This window comes from Thamnophis elegans, chromosome 3 (genome assembly GCF_009769535.1).
Source record: "Thamnophis elegans isolate rThaEle1 chromosome 3, rThaEle1.pri, whole genome shotgun sequence".
Taxonomy (NCBI): domain Eukaryota; kingdom Metazoa; phylum Chordata; class Lepidosauria; order Squamata; family Colubridae; genus Thamnophis; species Thamnophis elegans.
This window is the reverse complement of record NC_045543.1, coordinates 132,648,421-132,663,711: the sequence shown is the minus strand read 5'-3', so window position 1 is coordinate 132,663,711 and position 15,291 is coordinate 132,648,421. Positions and strand designations below refer to the sequence as shown.

The window sequence follows — 15,291 nt, the reverse complement described above, 5'->3', positions numbered from 1 at the left end:
TATCACAGTAATGTTTCTCTCTGAATTATTCTCATTAAGAAGCTTCATATGTGTTAGTTAACTTTGCCAGTGTTTAATGTCAGGTATGAAAACGTCCTTCCTGGGTAACCCGCACAAGCTAACAGTCACTCTTGATGTTCCTGTGAAATGCTATAATTTGAGAAAAAACTTGTTAGCCAGAATGTACCTTAACAACAGCTTATTGCCACTTCTGAAGTCACAAATGAGTAAGCTTTTGTGATGAACTTGGAAAAGTATCTGTCCATTGTAGCATCCTTCATTGCAAAGATGAAAGTTTTTAGCGGAAGACTAGAATGTATGGTAGATGTTATAGGCACAATAAATCATTATTTTTAATTTTAGTTTATTAGCTCCCCTTCTCCAATGGGCTATTGTTGTTGCGGTTGTTACGGTTTTTGTTGTTGTTTTTGTAGTACAGTGCTTTTGAGGTCAGTTTTTATTTCAGACCTGAAACGGGGGAAAGAAGCATGCCCATGATTATATTTCTTTATAATTAAGTTGCCCTGACATGGTAATGTTTTTTTAACACCTAATTTGGAGTTTTCCCACAATGTGGGAATGAAAAACATTAAATTCAATGTATATGCAGGTTTGAGTTTCTCAAAACATTTATTTTTTAATCCCTTAACTATGTTGATTATTTGCAACCTTGAAAATGTAATGCTGCAGCATCCATCATTGTCATCATCTTTTAATGACCCCCATAATCCCTTACAGGGTGGAGTCTGGGTCATTAAATGGGGCTGTGTGTTTACTGGCTGGATGCCCTTCCCGTCACCAATGCAGAGCTATATTCGGCAGATCTATTCTCATCATACCCAGAAAGAGAGAAATATCTGCCACTACCTAGGATTGAACTCACAGCCTCCTATTTGTGAGGCAAGAGCTCCACCTCTAGGCCACCCCACCACTCAAAAGCTGCCATAATGTAAACAGTACTAGAATGTCGTACCTTGGTTATATCAAATAAATACTCTTCTTTGAAGCTGATTTGAAATTAGATTTAGATTGCAGTCTAACTTGTTTCTCCATCTCCTTTCCTTGGATTAAACCAACTTTCTTTTGCGAGGCTGATATCAGAAATGGGTTCCTACCAATTCGGACCTGTTCAGCGGAACCTGTAGTAACTTGGCGGCCTGGGTCACTAGAACCGGCAGCGACCCAGGCCTGCCACGTCCCTGAACTGGTTCTCTTGGCAGTGCCATCTTGTTTTTTGTCTTCTGCGCATGCGCAGAGCAATTTTTGTTGCACTGCGGGGGCACAGCGTATCCCTGAGCGAACCGGCAGCCGGAACCCACCCCTGACTGATACGTAGAACATTTAAAATTTTGTTTCGGGTACTTTTTATATTATTTTTATATTCTGGGAGCTGAGAACCTGTAGTATCCCTGGGCAGTACCCTCCGGCTTTTAAACAGTACATTTTAAATGATTAGAATATTTTAAAATAACTAAGTCTCACAATCACTCCATTTTCAAATAAAACACCATGTAATTTTAAGCAGCTTATTTTTTTTAAAAAAAATACCAAATTGTTACATTATATGAAATTGGGATCTAGTGCCCAGTGGCTAAAATTTTGGTATCCTGTTAGATTTTAGATAACTGGTTTCTTTAACTCCTTGTATGGTATTCTTCACTTGCCAGTTACAGTTTTGTACATGTTTCTTGGTTTCTATTTATCCTGGCTAATTAATTGTTGAAAATGTGCACAGTAGATTTTGCCTTTCTTAGGTATCAGCTTCCATTTTTGTGTCTGTGTCTGTGTCTGTGTGTGTATTTGTTGAAAACATACCGTAATTAAGGCTCTAAATGTCTATGGAGTTTCTCAGTCACCCAGGTCATGGTTGTCCCAAAAGTGCTTTTTTCACCTTGGACTTTCTGCTTTTTCTTTGAAGAAGCTTCTTGGATGAGAAGCGAAACATCTTCCAAGAAAAACCAGAAAGTCCAGTTGCTTCTTGAAAAAAGCACCTTTGGGAGAGTTAAGATTCGTTTCATGCAACAATGTGCAAAGACATGTGTGGCTCAACTTTTATCCAAACACATTGCTTTAGATTTACCTTGTTATGCAGGTATATAACAAAAAATTGCAATGTGCAATTTTTTTTCTCTTTGTACTCTTTGTTACTTTGTAAAACTGAATTTACAAATGTCGTGATCAGCATACTTTCCCATGGAATTTATTACTTTGTTTGAGGATGTTTAAGCCATACATTTTCTTTTAATCCTACAGCTAGCGCAAAGCTCTTGGGTCTGCAGAGATGCCCAACTGTTCTTGATTGGTATTCCAAAAACTGCCATTGATGTCCCTAGGGAATGCTGTTAATCCTTTTATAACAGAGCAGATGACATGCCAATCTGTCTTCCCTTTAGCTTGTTAATGAAACACGGTGCTTGATTTGGATTGATCAATTACACCACATCTGTTCAACCCTTCTTGGAACCTAAACCCTGAATATTTTTTCAATAAAACTAAAATAATTAAATAACTAAAAGGAAATTTAAAATTGGAGCTTGACCCACATTATATGTATCAGAACAGCAGAGAAATGGTACATTTCAAAATATAATTAGTAGGTGTCGTAACTAACCGGTGTAATCATTCTAAAATACATCTATTTATTTATGTTTCTATCTTTGCAGACATATCAAGTTGACTTGAAGCCAAACGGGTCAGAAATCATGGTCACAAATGAAAATAAAAGGGAATATATAGAGTAAGTTTTATTATGTATGTATGTATGTATGTATGTATGTATGTATGTATGTATGTATGTATACATTTCCCAACTGCGAAAACATTAAATTGACAAAGTAAATATATATATATATTTACTTTGTCAATTTAATGTTTTCGCAGTTGGGATGGATTAGAAGGTGAAAATGGATTTCAAGAAGACCATCACAGAAACCATACAAATTTAAACTCTTATAGAAACAGTTGCAGACTTAGGCATCCCAGTTCCGTGTTCATTTGTTTCTGTTTATTTATTTTAAAAAATTATACCTCCTCACTATTATAGATGACAGAGCAGGTTAAATGAATGCAAATCCTATTGTAATTAAAATAGAGCACAAAATGCTAAGCTGCCTTCAGTAAGGCTTAAATGAAATTGTTGGCCCCAGTCAAAAGGGAAATTATAGAAAGAGCCTTTTCATCATCAGGATGATCTCTCCCCCTGGTTTTTCCGTGTAAAACATCGTTTCCACCTATCAAAGTATGTGGGGTGCTTAGATCTGGCCTGGGGGGACCTCCCCGGAAACAGTGAAGTACTGGCCCGCAATGTCTTTGCCAGGGAAAACGGACCTCAGGAGGACCGTGCATACTCCTCCCGAGCTCTGTTTTCACTGGTAGAGCGTTGGGCCGCCACAGGCACCCCTGAAAGGAGTCAAGTCAAGGGAGCCATGCCCCCTCAAGGTCAAACGCAACCCTGATGTGGCCCTCAATGAAATCAAGTTTGAATCCCCTGGTTTAGAGAATAGGGTTTTCAGAAAAAGAGTTTTAAAGTACAGGTAGTTCCCGAGAAATTCATTCAACAGCCATTCAAACAGTGGCATTGAAACATGGACTTAAAATTGGTCCTTGAAGTTCCACCCATTCCAGCATCTTTGCAGTCATGTGATTATGTTTTGGATGCTTGGCAACCAACCAGAATGAAGTTGCAAGTTGTTCCTGTACGTTGCTGCGACTCCCTCCACTTCTTCTCTCGAGAATCCCCTCCTCCTGTCTTCGCGCTGTGCCACAGTACCCAAACCACGCCCACAACAGTTCTTGTTGCTTAGCAATGAAAATTCCAGTCCCCATTATCGTTGATAAGTGAGGACTATCTGTAAAATAAAATAGAAGCAGCAGCTTGCCCAATGTTTAAGCAAATGTAGAAGTTTTTGGTAGAGAATGCGTCTAGAGTTGCAGGAACCCTAATATGAAGGTAACATATTATGCTAATAGATCTTCTTTTTTCATTTTTGGTCATTCAACAGAAGATGGAAAGAGAGTTTGGTTTAGTGTCCTATTTATGAAATGTAGGCTTATCACCTCAGAGTACCCATTATAAGTAGTTTTAAGAGCCGCGGTGATGCAATGGTTAGATTGCAGTACTGCAGGCTACTTCTATTGATTACTGTCTGCCAGCAGTTTGGCAGTTCAAATCTCACCATGCTCAAGGTTGAGCCTTCCATCCTTCCGAGGTGAGTCAAATGAGGACCCAGATTGTTGGGAGCAATTGGCTGATTCCCTAAACAGTTTAGAGAGAGCTGTAAAGCACTGTGGAGCGGTATATAAGTCCAATTGCTATTGCTATTAAATATAGTTTTAAATTCTTATTAAATGAATACAATGCATTGAGTTCATAGAAAACACGAAGTTAATTTTAGGCCATCTCTACACTGCAAATCTCTTTTGGAAAGATTATATCTTGCACTTTAAGGGACATAAACAAATCTATTTAAATACCCAAATATAAAAAATGGAACAAAGTTCTCTTTGAATTACTCCTTTAAGTTCATCAATAATATTCTACAACCATCCCATTGGACTATGAAAGAGCATCTAAGGAATTACCCAAAGGCTTTATGTATTCATGAGCTTTGCAGATAGTAAAATCGGATCTTAAAATGTGAAGATTGTATTTGCCTCATCTATTTTATTTACTGTTTTGTTTAAATTAAATGAAGGATTATTGAAGGTCAAGATGGAAACACAGAAAAGGTTAGGGAACGTGGTTTAAGCTATTCAAATGATTGTGTTTTCTCCTAATGAAACATTGCATTCTTATTTGCTTCCTGTAGCTTAGTCATCCAGTGGAGATTTGTCAGCAGGGTTCAAAAGCAGATGAATGCATTTCTTGAGGTGAGACATTTCACTGACAATTCATTGTTTGTCTTTGTCCCCTGGTCCATTCTGGGAAGGGAGGAAGGGGAAGGAGGGAGGCAGGGAATGGAGGGAAGGATTCAAAATATTCATCTAGGAGTTTATGTGGACACATATGAAAAATCAGTGCTGCATTTCCTAGATTCCTAGACGAATGTTTTAAATCCCTCCCTTCCTTCAGCTCAATAGAGCCATCTTCCATTTCTTCTTTCTACACCCTTGGAAAATCAAAGGAAGACAGTGGGTTTTGTTTGGAAAATTGGGGAGGGAGGAGTAGGAGATGAATGTCCTGCCTTCAAAAATAAAATAGTGGCCCAGAGAATAAATTGTCCATTGCAGTAGGACCCAGCCATATGCTCATAACTTCAGAATACTGAACTTCATTTTCAAAATCACCCTTATTCCTTCACCACCAAATCCTTCTGAGTTCAGCATGATCCTTCTTCGTGTTCCAATTTGAGAAACAAAGGAGAAATGGGTGAAGGCTGCCTGTCTGTCGTTCTTTCTTCCCTCCTTGATTGGCATATATACCGTTTTAGCTCCAATTCAAACAGACCTCGGAACCTGAATGCAGACAATCTGCCACATGGAATTACTCTTTGCAAGAAGGAGTAACTCCCTGTGGAAGTGTCTGGGATTACAGAACACCCCTCCCCAGACCTCCAGTGTTTCACTTGTCTCCCCACATCACCAAAGTTCTCTGAATTAAAAGCTGTTCATTGTAGCTCCTCTCTGAGCTTTTATTTTGAAATGTTTAAATGCATCAGCAGTGTTAAACTACGAGGTGTGTATATTGAAAATATATTGCAATCCATTTGTTTTTCTCTCCCCCCCCCCCCTTTCTGGTTTCAGGGATTTACTGAACTCCTGCCCACTGACTTAATTAAAATTTTCGATGAAAACGAAGTGGAGGTTAGTTGCCTTTTGATGTTGTCTTTAAGTAGGGGTTTCTTTGGTGGAAGCAGTTGGAAAGATCCTTGCATGCTTTGAGCGGAGAGGGGGAAAAAACTTATTGGCCTAAATTCTGCAAAGATTTCTCCACACATACATAGCAATCCTACAAGTCTCTTGTTTTAGATGGGGCTTTTTAATAACACACGTGTGTTTTCAGGGTTCCTATTGCCAGCTAAATTTAGATTTACAGTCACAGACCTTATCTGGCTTGGAGAGCTGTCAGGTTGATATCTGCAAAACTTGGCAAGGAGTCTGGACAAACCAATTAAGCGAATTAATTGTCACCTGCAAACTCTACTCTCCTTTTGCTCCTCTTTTATTTCCTTTGGGAGGGGCCATTCATTGTCCGCTTGTGGCCTTACTCCCAAGTCGACCCCTGTTCTTTAGCTGTTCCCTTCATCTGGCAACTCTGTGCATGCGCACACTGGGAACAGGCTCCAGCTGTTTGTCTGCCTCACTGATGTCTGACTCTGAAGGCAGATGATAACTGGCTTACGGCTCTGGCCCCCTCTCTGCGTCCGACACAGAGCCCTCATCAGAGCCTTCCCCAGACTCCAGGACTGTCCAAATCTGATGCCAGCTCCACTGGCCACTGGGGGTCCACAACAGATAGTAAAAAAATGGTTCATAGTCCATGTCCTGATTTCCTTTCTCAACAATGTCATTTCTTCACAGTTGCTAATGTGCGGTCTTGGCGATGTTGATGTGAATGATTGGAGACAACATGCAATCTACAAGAACGGATATTGTCCAAACCACCCTGTCATTCAGTGGTTTTGGAAGGTAACAATGATTCATTCTGATGCTGGGCTTTAACTCCCAACATTTGACCGCTTTCTTTAAAAAAAAAAAAAAAAGATCAGAAGCCTGTTCTCAAATTACCTTATCACTTGCAAAGTCCTGATTAAAAACAGCAAGCCCGTGTGAGATTCACTGGTAATTCATTCATCAGCTTCCATAATGATATGTTTTGTAGGCTGTTTTACTGATGGATGCTGAAAAACGTATCCGGCTTTTGCAGTTTGTAACTGGGACGTCACGAGTGCCTATGAATGGATTTGCTGAACTTTATGGTGAGTTACTGTGAAAGTGATTTTGATTATCTCTAATTATTTGCATGGGATGCCTTGAAAATTGCTCCCTTATAAGCAACACTGGCCTATTCTTTCCATCCTCAATACAATGGTATGAAAATATTTCTTTATTAACCCCATTTAGAGACCTCCACAATCCTTAAGGTCTCTTGGTGGTTCACAGGAAAAAGTAAACAATAAAACTACACAGTTAAAAAAATCACAAACCAATGAATAAAAATAGTACAAATTGAATTACAAAGTATAATAGAATAGGAAAACAGAGTTGGAAGGGACCTTGGAGGTCTTCTAGTCCAACCCCCTGCTTAGGCAGGAAACCCTACACCACTACAGAAAAATGGCTATCTAACATCTTTAAAACCTCCAGTGTTGGAGCATTCACAACTTCTGGTGGCAAGTTGTTCCACTGATTAACTGTCAGGAAATTTGTCCTTATTCTAGGTTCTTCTCTCCTTGATTAGTTTCCACCCATTGCTTCTCGTTCTACCCTCAGGTGCTTTGGAGAATAGTTTGACTCCCTCTTCTTTGTGGCAGCCTCTGAGATATTGGAACACTGCTATCATGTCTCCCCTAGTCCTTCTTTTCATTAAACTAGACATACCCAGTTCCTGCAACCGTTCTTCATATGTTTTAGTCTCCAGTCCCCTAATCATCTTTGTTGCTCCTCTCTGCACACTTTCTAGAGTCTCTACATCTTTTATGAAGGTATAAGCCAACCAAGACAGTATCATGGCCCAAACTCCTCTAGAAGAAATTCTGTTTTGAACTGCTTCGGAAAGCTATCAACATGGAAATCAGATGTCCATGGGGTAGGGGGAGTTCCAAAGGGCCAGGCCCACAACCAAACAGCTTACAAAATCCTCAGAAAACAGTTACAAGTAAAACTTAGCAGAAACAGGCAGCACAAACTACAACAATTAGAAGTACGGACAGTACAACATTGGGATGGGAAGTGGATGGGCCCAATAGATAACAGTCCCTTTACCCTCAGGCCTAGGAGCATAGCCAGGCCTTAAGGACTTTCTGGAGCTCCAAGAAAAAAGACACTGTCATTGTCTCGGGGTGGAGGATAAATTTCCAGAGGACGAAGGCCATGACAGAAGGAACACTTTCTTGACCCCTTATGACAGACCCACTCTGCCCAAGACATAATGGACTGGTAGAAGCCACTGGAGATAGATGATCCTTCAGATAACCAATATCTATGCTATGAAGGGCTTTATAGTGGTGGCCAGCTCCTTGAATTTAATCCGGAAGCTTACTGGCAACCAATGCGATTTGTGTAGTGGTGGTAACACATGAGTACACTTGGAAGTATCCTTTACTGCTTGCTCCACTGCATGTGTTCGGTAATATATTTGCCTTGGGGCCACTCTGCTGCTAATGTTGGAAAGGTTGGAAAAGTGATACTAAAGTGCAACTCTGTGAAAGATATAAAGCAACATTACACTATCAGATGATGATCATTTCTGGTAAAAGTAGCTCCTCCTACTAAGAACTTGCCAAGATTCCAGATATTGAACTTTTCAGCTTTTCTTCCTAAATCAAATCCTCTTTTCAATGGAAATTGCTGAAGATTGGAATTTAGCATTCGGCATTCACAGAATTTTGATTAAAATGCACAGAATGTCTACAGGGAGGGAGGGATGAAATGGTTGGGTGGGTGAGTGGATGGATGAATGGATGGCTGGATGGATGGTCATTCATTCATTTGTTCTCAACTCATAATACTAAGCATGTCTTAATCATGGTATAAAGGGGGTAAGTCTTTCAGAAGTATCTGGGCTTTTCTTCTACTTTAAACCCTACAGACTGGCTGGTTTGGGGTTTAATTCACTATTAAGCATATATATATGATTTTGTTCCCAGCATCCTGATCCTTTTGATCTACTTAATTCTTAATTAATTCTTGGCTTCCTCTTCATAGTTCAGTTCATTCATAAGGAAAGTATTTTATTCACTCCTATCACACACATTCTTAGACATATTTCCAATCAAAGCCACTCTCCTTTAGAGATCTCAGCTGAGTTAGAACAGTCTTCATCAACCTCCCTCTCCTCTAGGCATACTGGGATTGCTGAAACTCCTAGCTGGTTGAAAAGCAGAGTTGAAGTCAAAGAAGTGGACAGTGTTTCAAGCTGCAATTTTATAAGTCTGTTCATATGACCATCTGACCCATTTATGTCCTTCTCTTGAACCAGGTTCAAACGGTCCTCAGCTGTTTACAATAGAGCAATGGGGAAGCCCTGAGAAGTTACCCAGAGCTCACACCTGGTGAGTAATAAAACATCAAGCATTATATTTACAGTCATTAAATTTAGACATCTCCAAGGAATGCACTTTCAGTTGAATGCGATGGGAGTTCTTCCCTATGTAAACCTTCCACGTTAATTTTTCATATATTAGAGGTGCGTATTTATGGATGCAAAAAGCAGTAATTAAAATGTTCTTGCTATTAAGACTATGGTAAAATCTTGAAAAGGGAGACATTTAAGAAGACCCAGCAATAAAACTTTACTGTTTTTCTTTCCATAAAATTCGCTCCATAAAATTCATGGGCAAAAAAAATAATTAGGGGAGATAACAGTACCTTGTTCTGAGCACCAATTGTTAAGGAATACTCACTCCTTACAAACATACGTTGGTTGGTTCATACAGTGTGGGCAATCCCCATTTTTAATATATTGTGGTTACAGATATAAGGAAATCAGATCATCTCCCACATGCCAATCCTGAAGGTTTTTATGTGGCAAGTTTCCAGGCGACTGTTATGCCATATTTCCAGAGTAGTTCAGAAAAGGAGAAATATTAGCTAATGTTAATTCTAAGGCAGTCTACCAAAACTCTTAAGAATAAAAAGTCTATAGAAAGAAGTCAAATTTGATAAGCGTTTTAATTTTTTTCCTAATGCGCTTCTTTCAAAGTAGGCATTTTTTTTCTTTCATTAATGGAATAATTGGGGGGGGGAATAAAAGTGAGGAGACAGATCTGAAAGAGCAGAGGCCTGCTTCTTCTCTAGAAAATTGGAGGGGAAGAAGGAGAAAATGTGGGAATGAAAAAGGCCTCTACTGAGATTTCTCATTGTCACAAACTGCATATGTTGAGAACTTATTGAAATACATGTTGAAGAAAGTGTATTCTTCAATGGGTCCACCGAGATATCTCTGTGCTTAGATGAAATTATCTGGAAGGGGTTTCCAGTCTCATACAAGCCAAGGAATCTGTCACTCTTTCTCCCAAAGAAGTTCCCTTCAAGGAAACAAGGGACATTTCAGAAGCAATCTTAGGCTCTTTGAAAGAACTAAGCATTACCCTGTTTTCCCCAAAATAAGGCCTATTTGGAAAATAAGTCCTAGCGTGATTTTTCAGGATGCTCGTAATATAAGCCCTACCCCCCAAATAAGCCCCAGTTAAGATTGTCAGGCAGATAGGTGCATTTACTACCATATTTTCCCCAAAATAAGACCTAACCAGAATAGAAGCCCAATGCATCTTTTGGAGCAAAAGTTAATATACGACCCAGTCTTATTTTTGGGACAACGTGGTAGTAAGCTACCATTTTGTTTAGCATTTTTCTGTTGAAAAGTTACATCTCAGTGTTGGGAGGTATTTCTGAATAAATTGGGAAATGGCACAGAGGGAGAGGACTGGTAGAAGAAAATAGAGGATTTGATGGAGAAAAAGCTAAAGCCGTTATTGGTTATGACTGTAGGGACACGGCGGCTCAGTAGCTGAGACACTAAGCTTGTCGATTAGAAAGGTCGGCAGTTCTGTAGTTTGAATCCCTAGCGCCATATAATGGAGTGAGCTCCCGTTACTTATCCCAGCTTCTGCCAACCTAGCAGTTTGAAAGCACATAAAAATGCAAGTAGAAAAATAGGAACCACCTTTGGTGGGAAGGTAACAGCATTCCGTGCGCCTTCAGCATTTTTGTCATGCTAGCCACATGACCACGGAGATGTCTTCAGACAACGCTGGCTCATCGGCTTTGAAACAGAGATGAGCACCACCCCCTAGAGTGAGGAACAACTAACACATATGTGCAAGGGGAACCTTTACTTATGTAACCTACAGAATTCCACCTAAGAAATCTATCAAGCTATGACAACCTAATCCTCTTTCTTCCATTTCTGTTCTCTACAAGCCCACATAGGAAGTCAGATTTAGCCTGACAATTGGCTAAATGTAATACCACAAATCATAGTTTTTCATGGTTTGGGGGCCCTGGGATTACATTTACACACAGATTCACTGCAGAATTAGAGCTGACCCCATTTTATCTGAACATCTAGCTAGGAATTTTGTTCATTGGTCCTTCTCAAGAGAGGTTCCTTTCAAATGTTTTTTTTTTAAAAAAAGGTGAAATTCCTCAATGAAATGCCATGAGTCTTTCCACACTCTGAAAAACCAGATACTTAATTTGAAACGAGCACAATCCTACCTTTACTTCAATCCCCAACCCTCTTCCCTTGCAGCTTTAATCGCCTTGACTTACCTCCGTATGACTCTTTTGAAGAATTGCGAGAGAAACTTCTAATGGCCGTTGAAAATGCTCAAGGATTTGAAGGAGTGGATTAAGTGGGCGCCTCCTCCTGCTGCTGCTTCTTCATCTTGTTATTCTTCTTCTTGTTATCTTATTAGTAAAACAAAGATTCTGTTCTCGGAGCAAGTTCTGCAAGCACTTTTTGATTTTCCAGCAGACTTTTTTCAGGATATGGAGCAGAACGATTGCACAATGGAGCGATGTCTGAATCCAGCAATGGGAAATAACTTTCTTTCACTTGTGGATAGTATTTCTGAAATTTCCACAACAAATTACCCACTGGTTGATGTATACTCCAATGACATTTCAGCAGGACTTGTCTATTTATGTCGTGCCTCTGTAGGCAAAAGCCCTTAATAAATGTTTTACATACTTTTTAATGGCAATGAATGGAATTAATCATTTTACAGGTATAGTATTACAGTTCACGTTTACTTTGGAACAATGATTTTTCAAGTTTTATTTCCTTGCAATTAAAAAAAAAAACACCCAATAATGTACTGGAAGAACGAACTCATTTTGTTTCCTCTTAATTTGTCTAGACTGTGTATGTATGCCATCATAAGCGTTCTGTTCTCCCCAAAATCTGCTTTTTCGTTGTTGTTTTTAGCATCATGCTCTTCTGGTCTTTTAGAATAAGTAATATATTTTTTTTGTAAGATGTTTTCTGCAATTGGAAATATCCTAAAGTACCAAATGCCTTTTTAAATGTGTGCATTGTGATTTCACAAACCGCAACGAAAGCAAAATTTGTGATGGGGTGGAGACAATATTTCTACAAATTGCCTGGATATTCACAGGAAAATCACGACATATTCCAGCATGCCAAATCTCTCCTTCAATAATGAAATTGCCTCCCTATTTCTTAATAGTATTTATATGTATTTTAGCATTTTTGGTGATGGGTTTGGGCACTATTGTCATGGGGGGGGGGGGAATGTTTGATTGATTGTTGTATAATGACTTTTACCCATTCTTTCCTCTCACAATGGAGGCAATTTGAATGAATCCTGATCTTGCTTGATCTCAAGGCTGTAAAAAGTACTTTTCTGTTTGTATGCATTTGTTAGTATCTAAATGAGACAGATTTTTTCCCCTTTATTTTTGATTGCACCACTTCTATAAGCACTTTATGTACCACATGGAGATCTTTTTTTTTTTTAATCATAAATATTAATGTGATAGTATGCCTTCTCCTTGCCCATGTCTTTTTGGTGCAATATCTTTCAGTTGTGAACTCTGGCAATGGCTAATGAAGTACAGAAAAAACTAGAGAGAGAGAGATGAACTTAGCGATTTTAGTTGTATTTTGTGGTGTTGGGCTCCACCCACACCAAAATTTATTTAATAAATGCAGTTATCTAGCCAGTTTTATAACGTATGACATGTTGCATGAATAAATGATAATACCTGTATTGTAAATGTTATGTAATAGTTTAAGAGGGAAAGAACAAACAGATTTTTCTCTCATCCATGGGGAGACGACTCGGAGCAGAACATATTTCATAACCCAAAAAGTTGAGCAAATGTGGCTTTGCGGGATTTTGCCCTCAAATCTAAACTCAACCCAACAAGGCTGCAGACTTAAATAGCCTACTAGGATGATGCTAGATAGTTTCTAAACATCTCTAGGGCATACAAGTTTTAAGTTTTTCTAAATATGGATTTCAAGGAAAAATCAATGGACACGTTGCTATTCAGCTAAGCCAGGGGTGTCCAAGCTTGGGAACTTTAAGAACTTGGGAACTTCAACTCCCAGAATTACACAGCCAGCATGGCTGTCTGTGGAATTCTGGGAGTTGAAGTCCACAAGTCTTACAGTTCCCAAGTTTGGAAACCCCTGAGCTAAGCAAAGGACAAGCTTTGACACTGTTCACTGCTTCCTTGCTCCCAGTGATAGAACTGGTCATCACATAGGCTTCACAGGCATTTTTAGAAACTGCTGGGTAGATATATGACGACTTGTCCATGGATTTGGGAGAGAGGGTATACTTAAAGAAAGCATCTTCAGAGGCAAAACAAGCTTGAGAAAAATTATATTTGCAAGGCAGCCATTTTGAAAATATCCATCCAGTGAAAACTATGTTGTGAGTACTGGCCATCAACACTATCTGAAAATTAGAAATGTACTCACCCAAGATACATTGTTTGCCGGAATTAATGCCCCTGATTGAGTAATTACTTGTAGGTATTCTCACAAACAAGATTCTTAGTAGTGGTGTTGCCCTTTTTCTTTCCCCCTTCCTTAATTTAGTAGAATAACATAGTTGGAAGGGACCTTGGAAGTCTTCTATCCAATCCCTACTCAAGCAGGAGATCTTACACCATTTCAGACAAATGGCTGCCCAACATCTTCTTTAAAAACTCCAGCGATGGAGCACCCACAATTTCTGGGGGCAAGTTGTTCCACTGATTAATTGTTCTGTCAGGAAATCTCTCCTTAGTTCTAGGTTGCTTCCCTCCTTGATTAATTTGGCCTATCTTCAAGTGCTTTGGAGATTAGGTTGACCACCTCTTCCTTGTGGCAGTCCCTCAAATAGTGAAACACTGCTATCATTTCATCCCCCCCATGTCTTTCTTTTCACTAGATTCTCTCCAAAATGTTGGTAAACCTAGTTTATAACAGAAGCACCTTCTGGCTCAAAGTAAAGACAAGCATGTTACCTGGATTTCTTCTAAGCTCAGCATACCTTTTAGATGTTGCTATACCACAGATAAGAGATGTGGTGGTCAGTGGCTAAGACACTGAGCTCGTCGATCGGAAAGGTCGGCAGTTCAGTGGTTCGAATCCCTGGCATCATGTAAGGGAGTGAACTCTGCGTAACGGAGTGAGTTACTTGTCGCAGCTTCTGCCAACCTAGCAATTGGATAACACGTAAACATGCAAGTGGAAAAGTAGGAACCACCTTTAGTGGGAAGGTTAGAGCATTCTGTGCGCCTTCGGCGTTTAATCATGCCGGCCATATGACCATGGAGATGTCTTTGGACAGCACTGGCTCTTCGGCTTTGAAACAGAGATGAGCACCATCCTCTAGAGGCGGGAATAACTAGCACATATGTGCGAGGGGAACCTTTACCTTATACCACAAATGCAAGGCTAATTGAATTTACTGGCTATCCATGGTAGCATAGAGCATTTTTTCCCTTTTGGTTCTTTCAACTTACCTGTGCATTTTGAAATGATTTGATGACAGTCTGCAAAAGTAAACTCTCCTCAAATCACTTTAAAGTGCACAGGTACATTGAAAGAACAGATAGTCATTCATTTCTCAACTTATGGTTGTCTCACCTGGGCTGGCAATATATTCTTGCACATTCAGAAATAAGGATTTCTTCCAGTCAGGCTTGGTCTCTGGTAACTAGATTTCCATGAAGTTGCATTCCAGATGAGTGGGATTACAACTCCAGAACTCTTGAGGCAGCATGGTCAGCCAGATCTGAAAGGCTGAAATATAGGATTACCATATTTTTCAGAATATAAGACGCACTGGAGTATAATATACACCAAGGTTTTGAAGAGGCAAATTAAAAAAAAAGTTTTTGCACTCTGCAAACCTCCTGAAAACGGCCCGTTTTTCATGAAAACGGGCCTGATTTTTGTCAAAAAAGAGCATCCATAGCCTTTAAGAGGCTTGTAGCATGTTCAGGGCTGGGGGGCAAAAACGAGCAAAAAAGACCCGTTTTTCACTCATTTTTGCCCTCCCCAGCCCCCAAGAGCCCTCTAGAAGCCTCCTAAAGGCTACGAACAGCTATTTTTGCAAAGGGGGCGAGGTTTCAAGAGGCCAAAATACTGTATTCAGTGTATAAGAC

The 15,291-nt window shown here is 39.6% G+C and overlaps 1 protein-coding gene across 3 annotated transcripts in view; it reads left to right on the top strand.

The window, feature by feature from the left end:
- The window catches only part of NEDD4L (NEDD4 like E3 ubiquitin protein ligase), a 343,050-nt gene extending 330,147 nt beyond the window's left edge, over positions 1-12,903 (top strand). For all 3 annotated transcript variants that reach the window (XM_032214570.1, XM_032214569.1, XM_032214568.1), the window contains 7 exons: positions 2,664-2,737; positions 4,809-4,869; positions 5,743-5,802; positions 6,520-6,627; positions 6,821-6,917; positions 9,140-9,212; positions 11,414-12,903. In XM_032214570.1, coding sequence (XP_032070461.1) covers positions 2,664-2,737; positions 4,809-4,869; positions 5,743-5,802; positions 6,520-6,627; positions 6,821-6,917; positions 9,140-9,212; positions 11,414-11,516 — 576 coding nt within the window. In that variant the 3' untranslated portion in view covers positions 11,517-12,903. The remainder of the gene's footprint in view (positions 1-2,663; positions 2,738-4,808; positions 4,870-5,742; positions 5,803-6,519; positions 6,628-6,820; positions 6,918-9,139; positions 9,213-11,413) is intronic.
- The last annotated feature ends 2,388 nt before the right edge of the window (positions 12,904-15,291 follow it).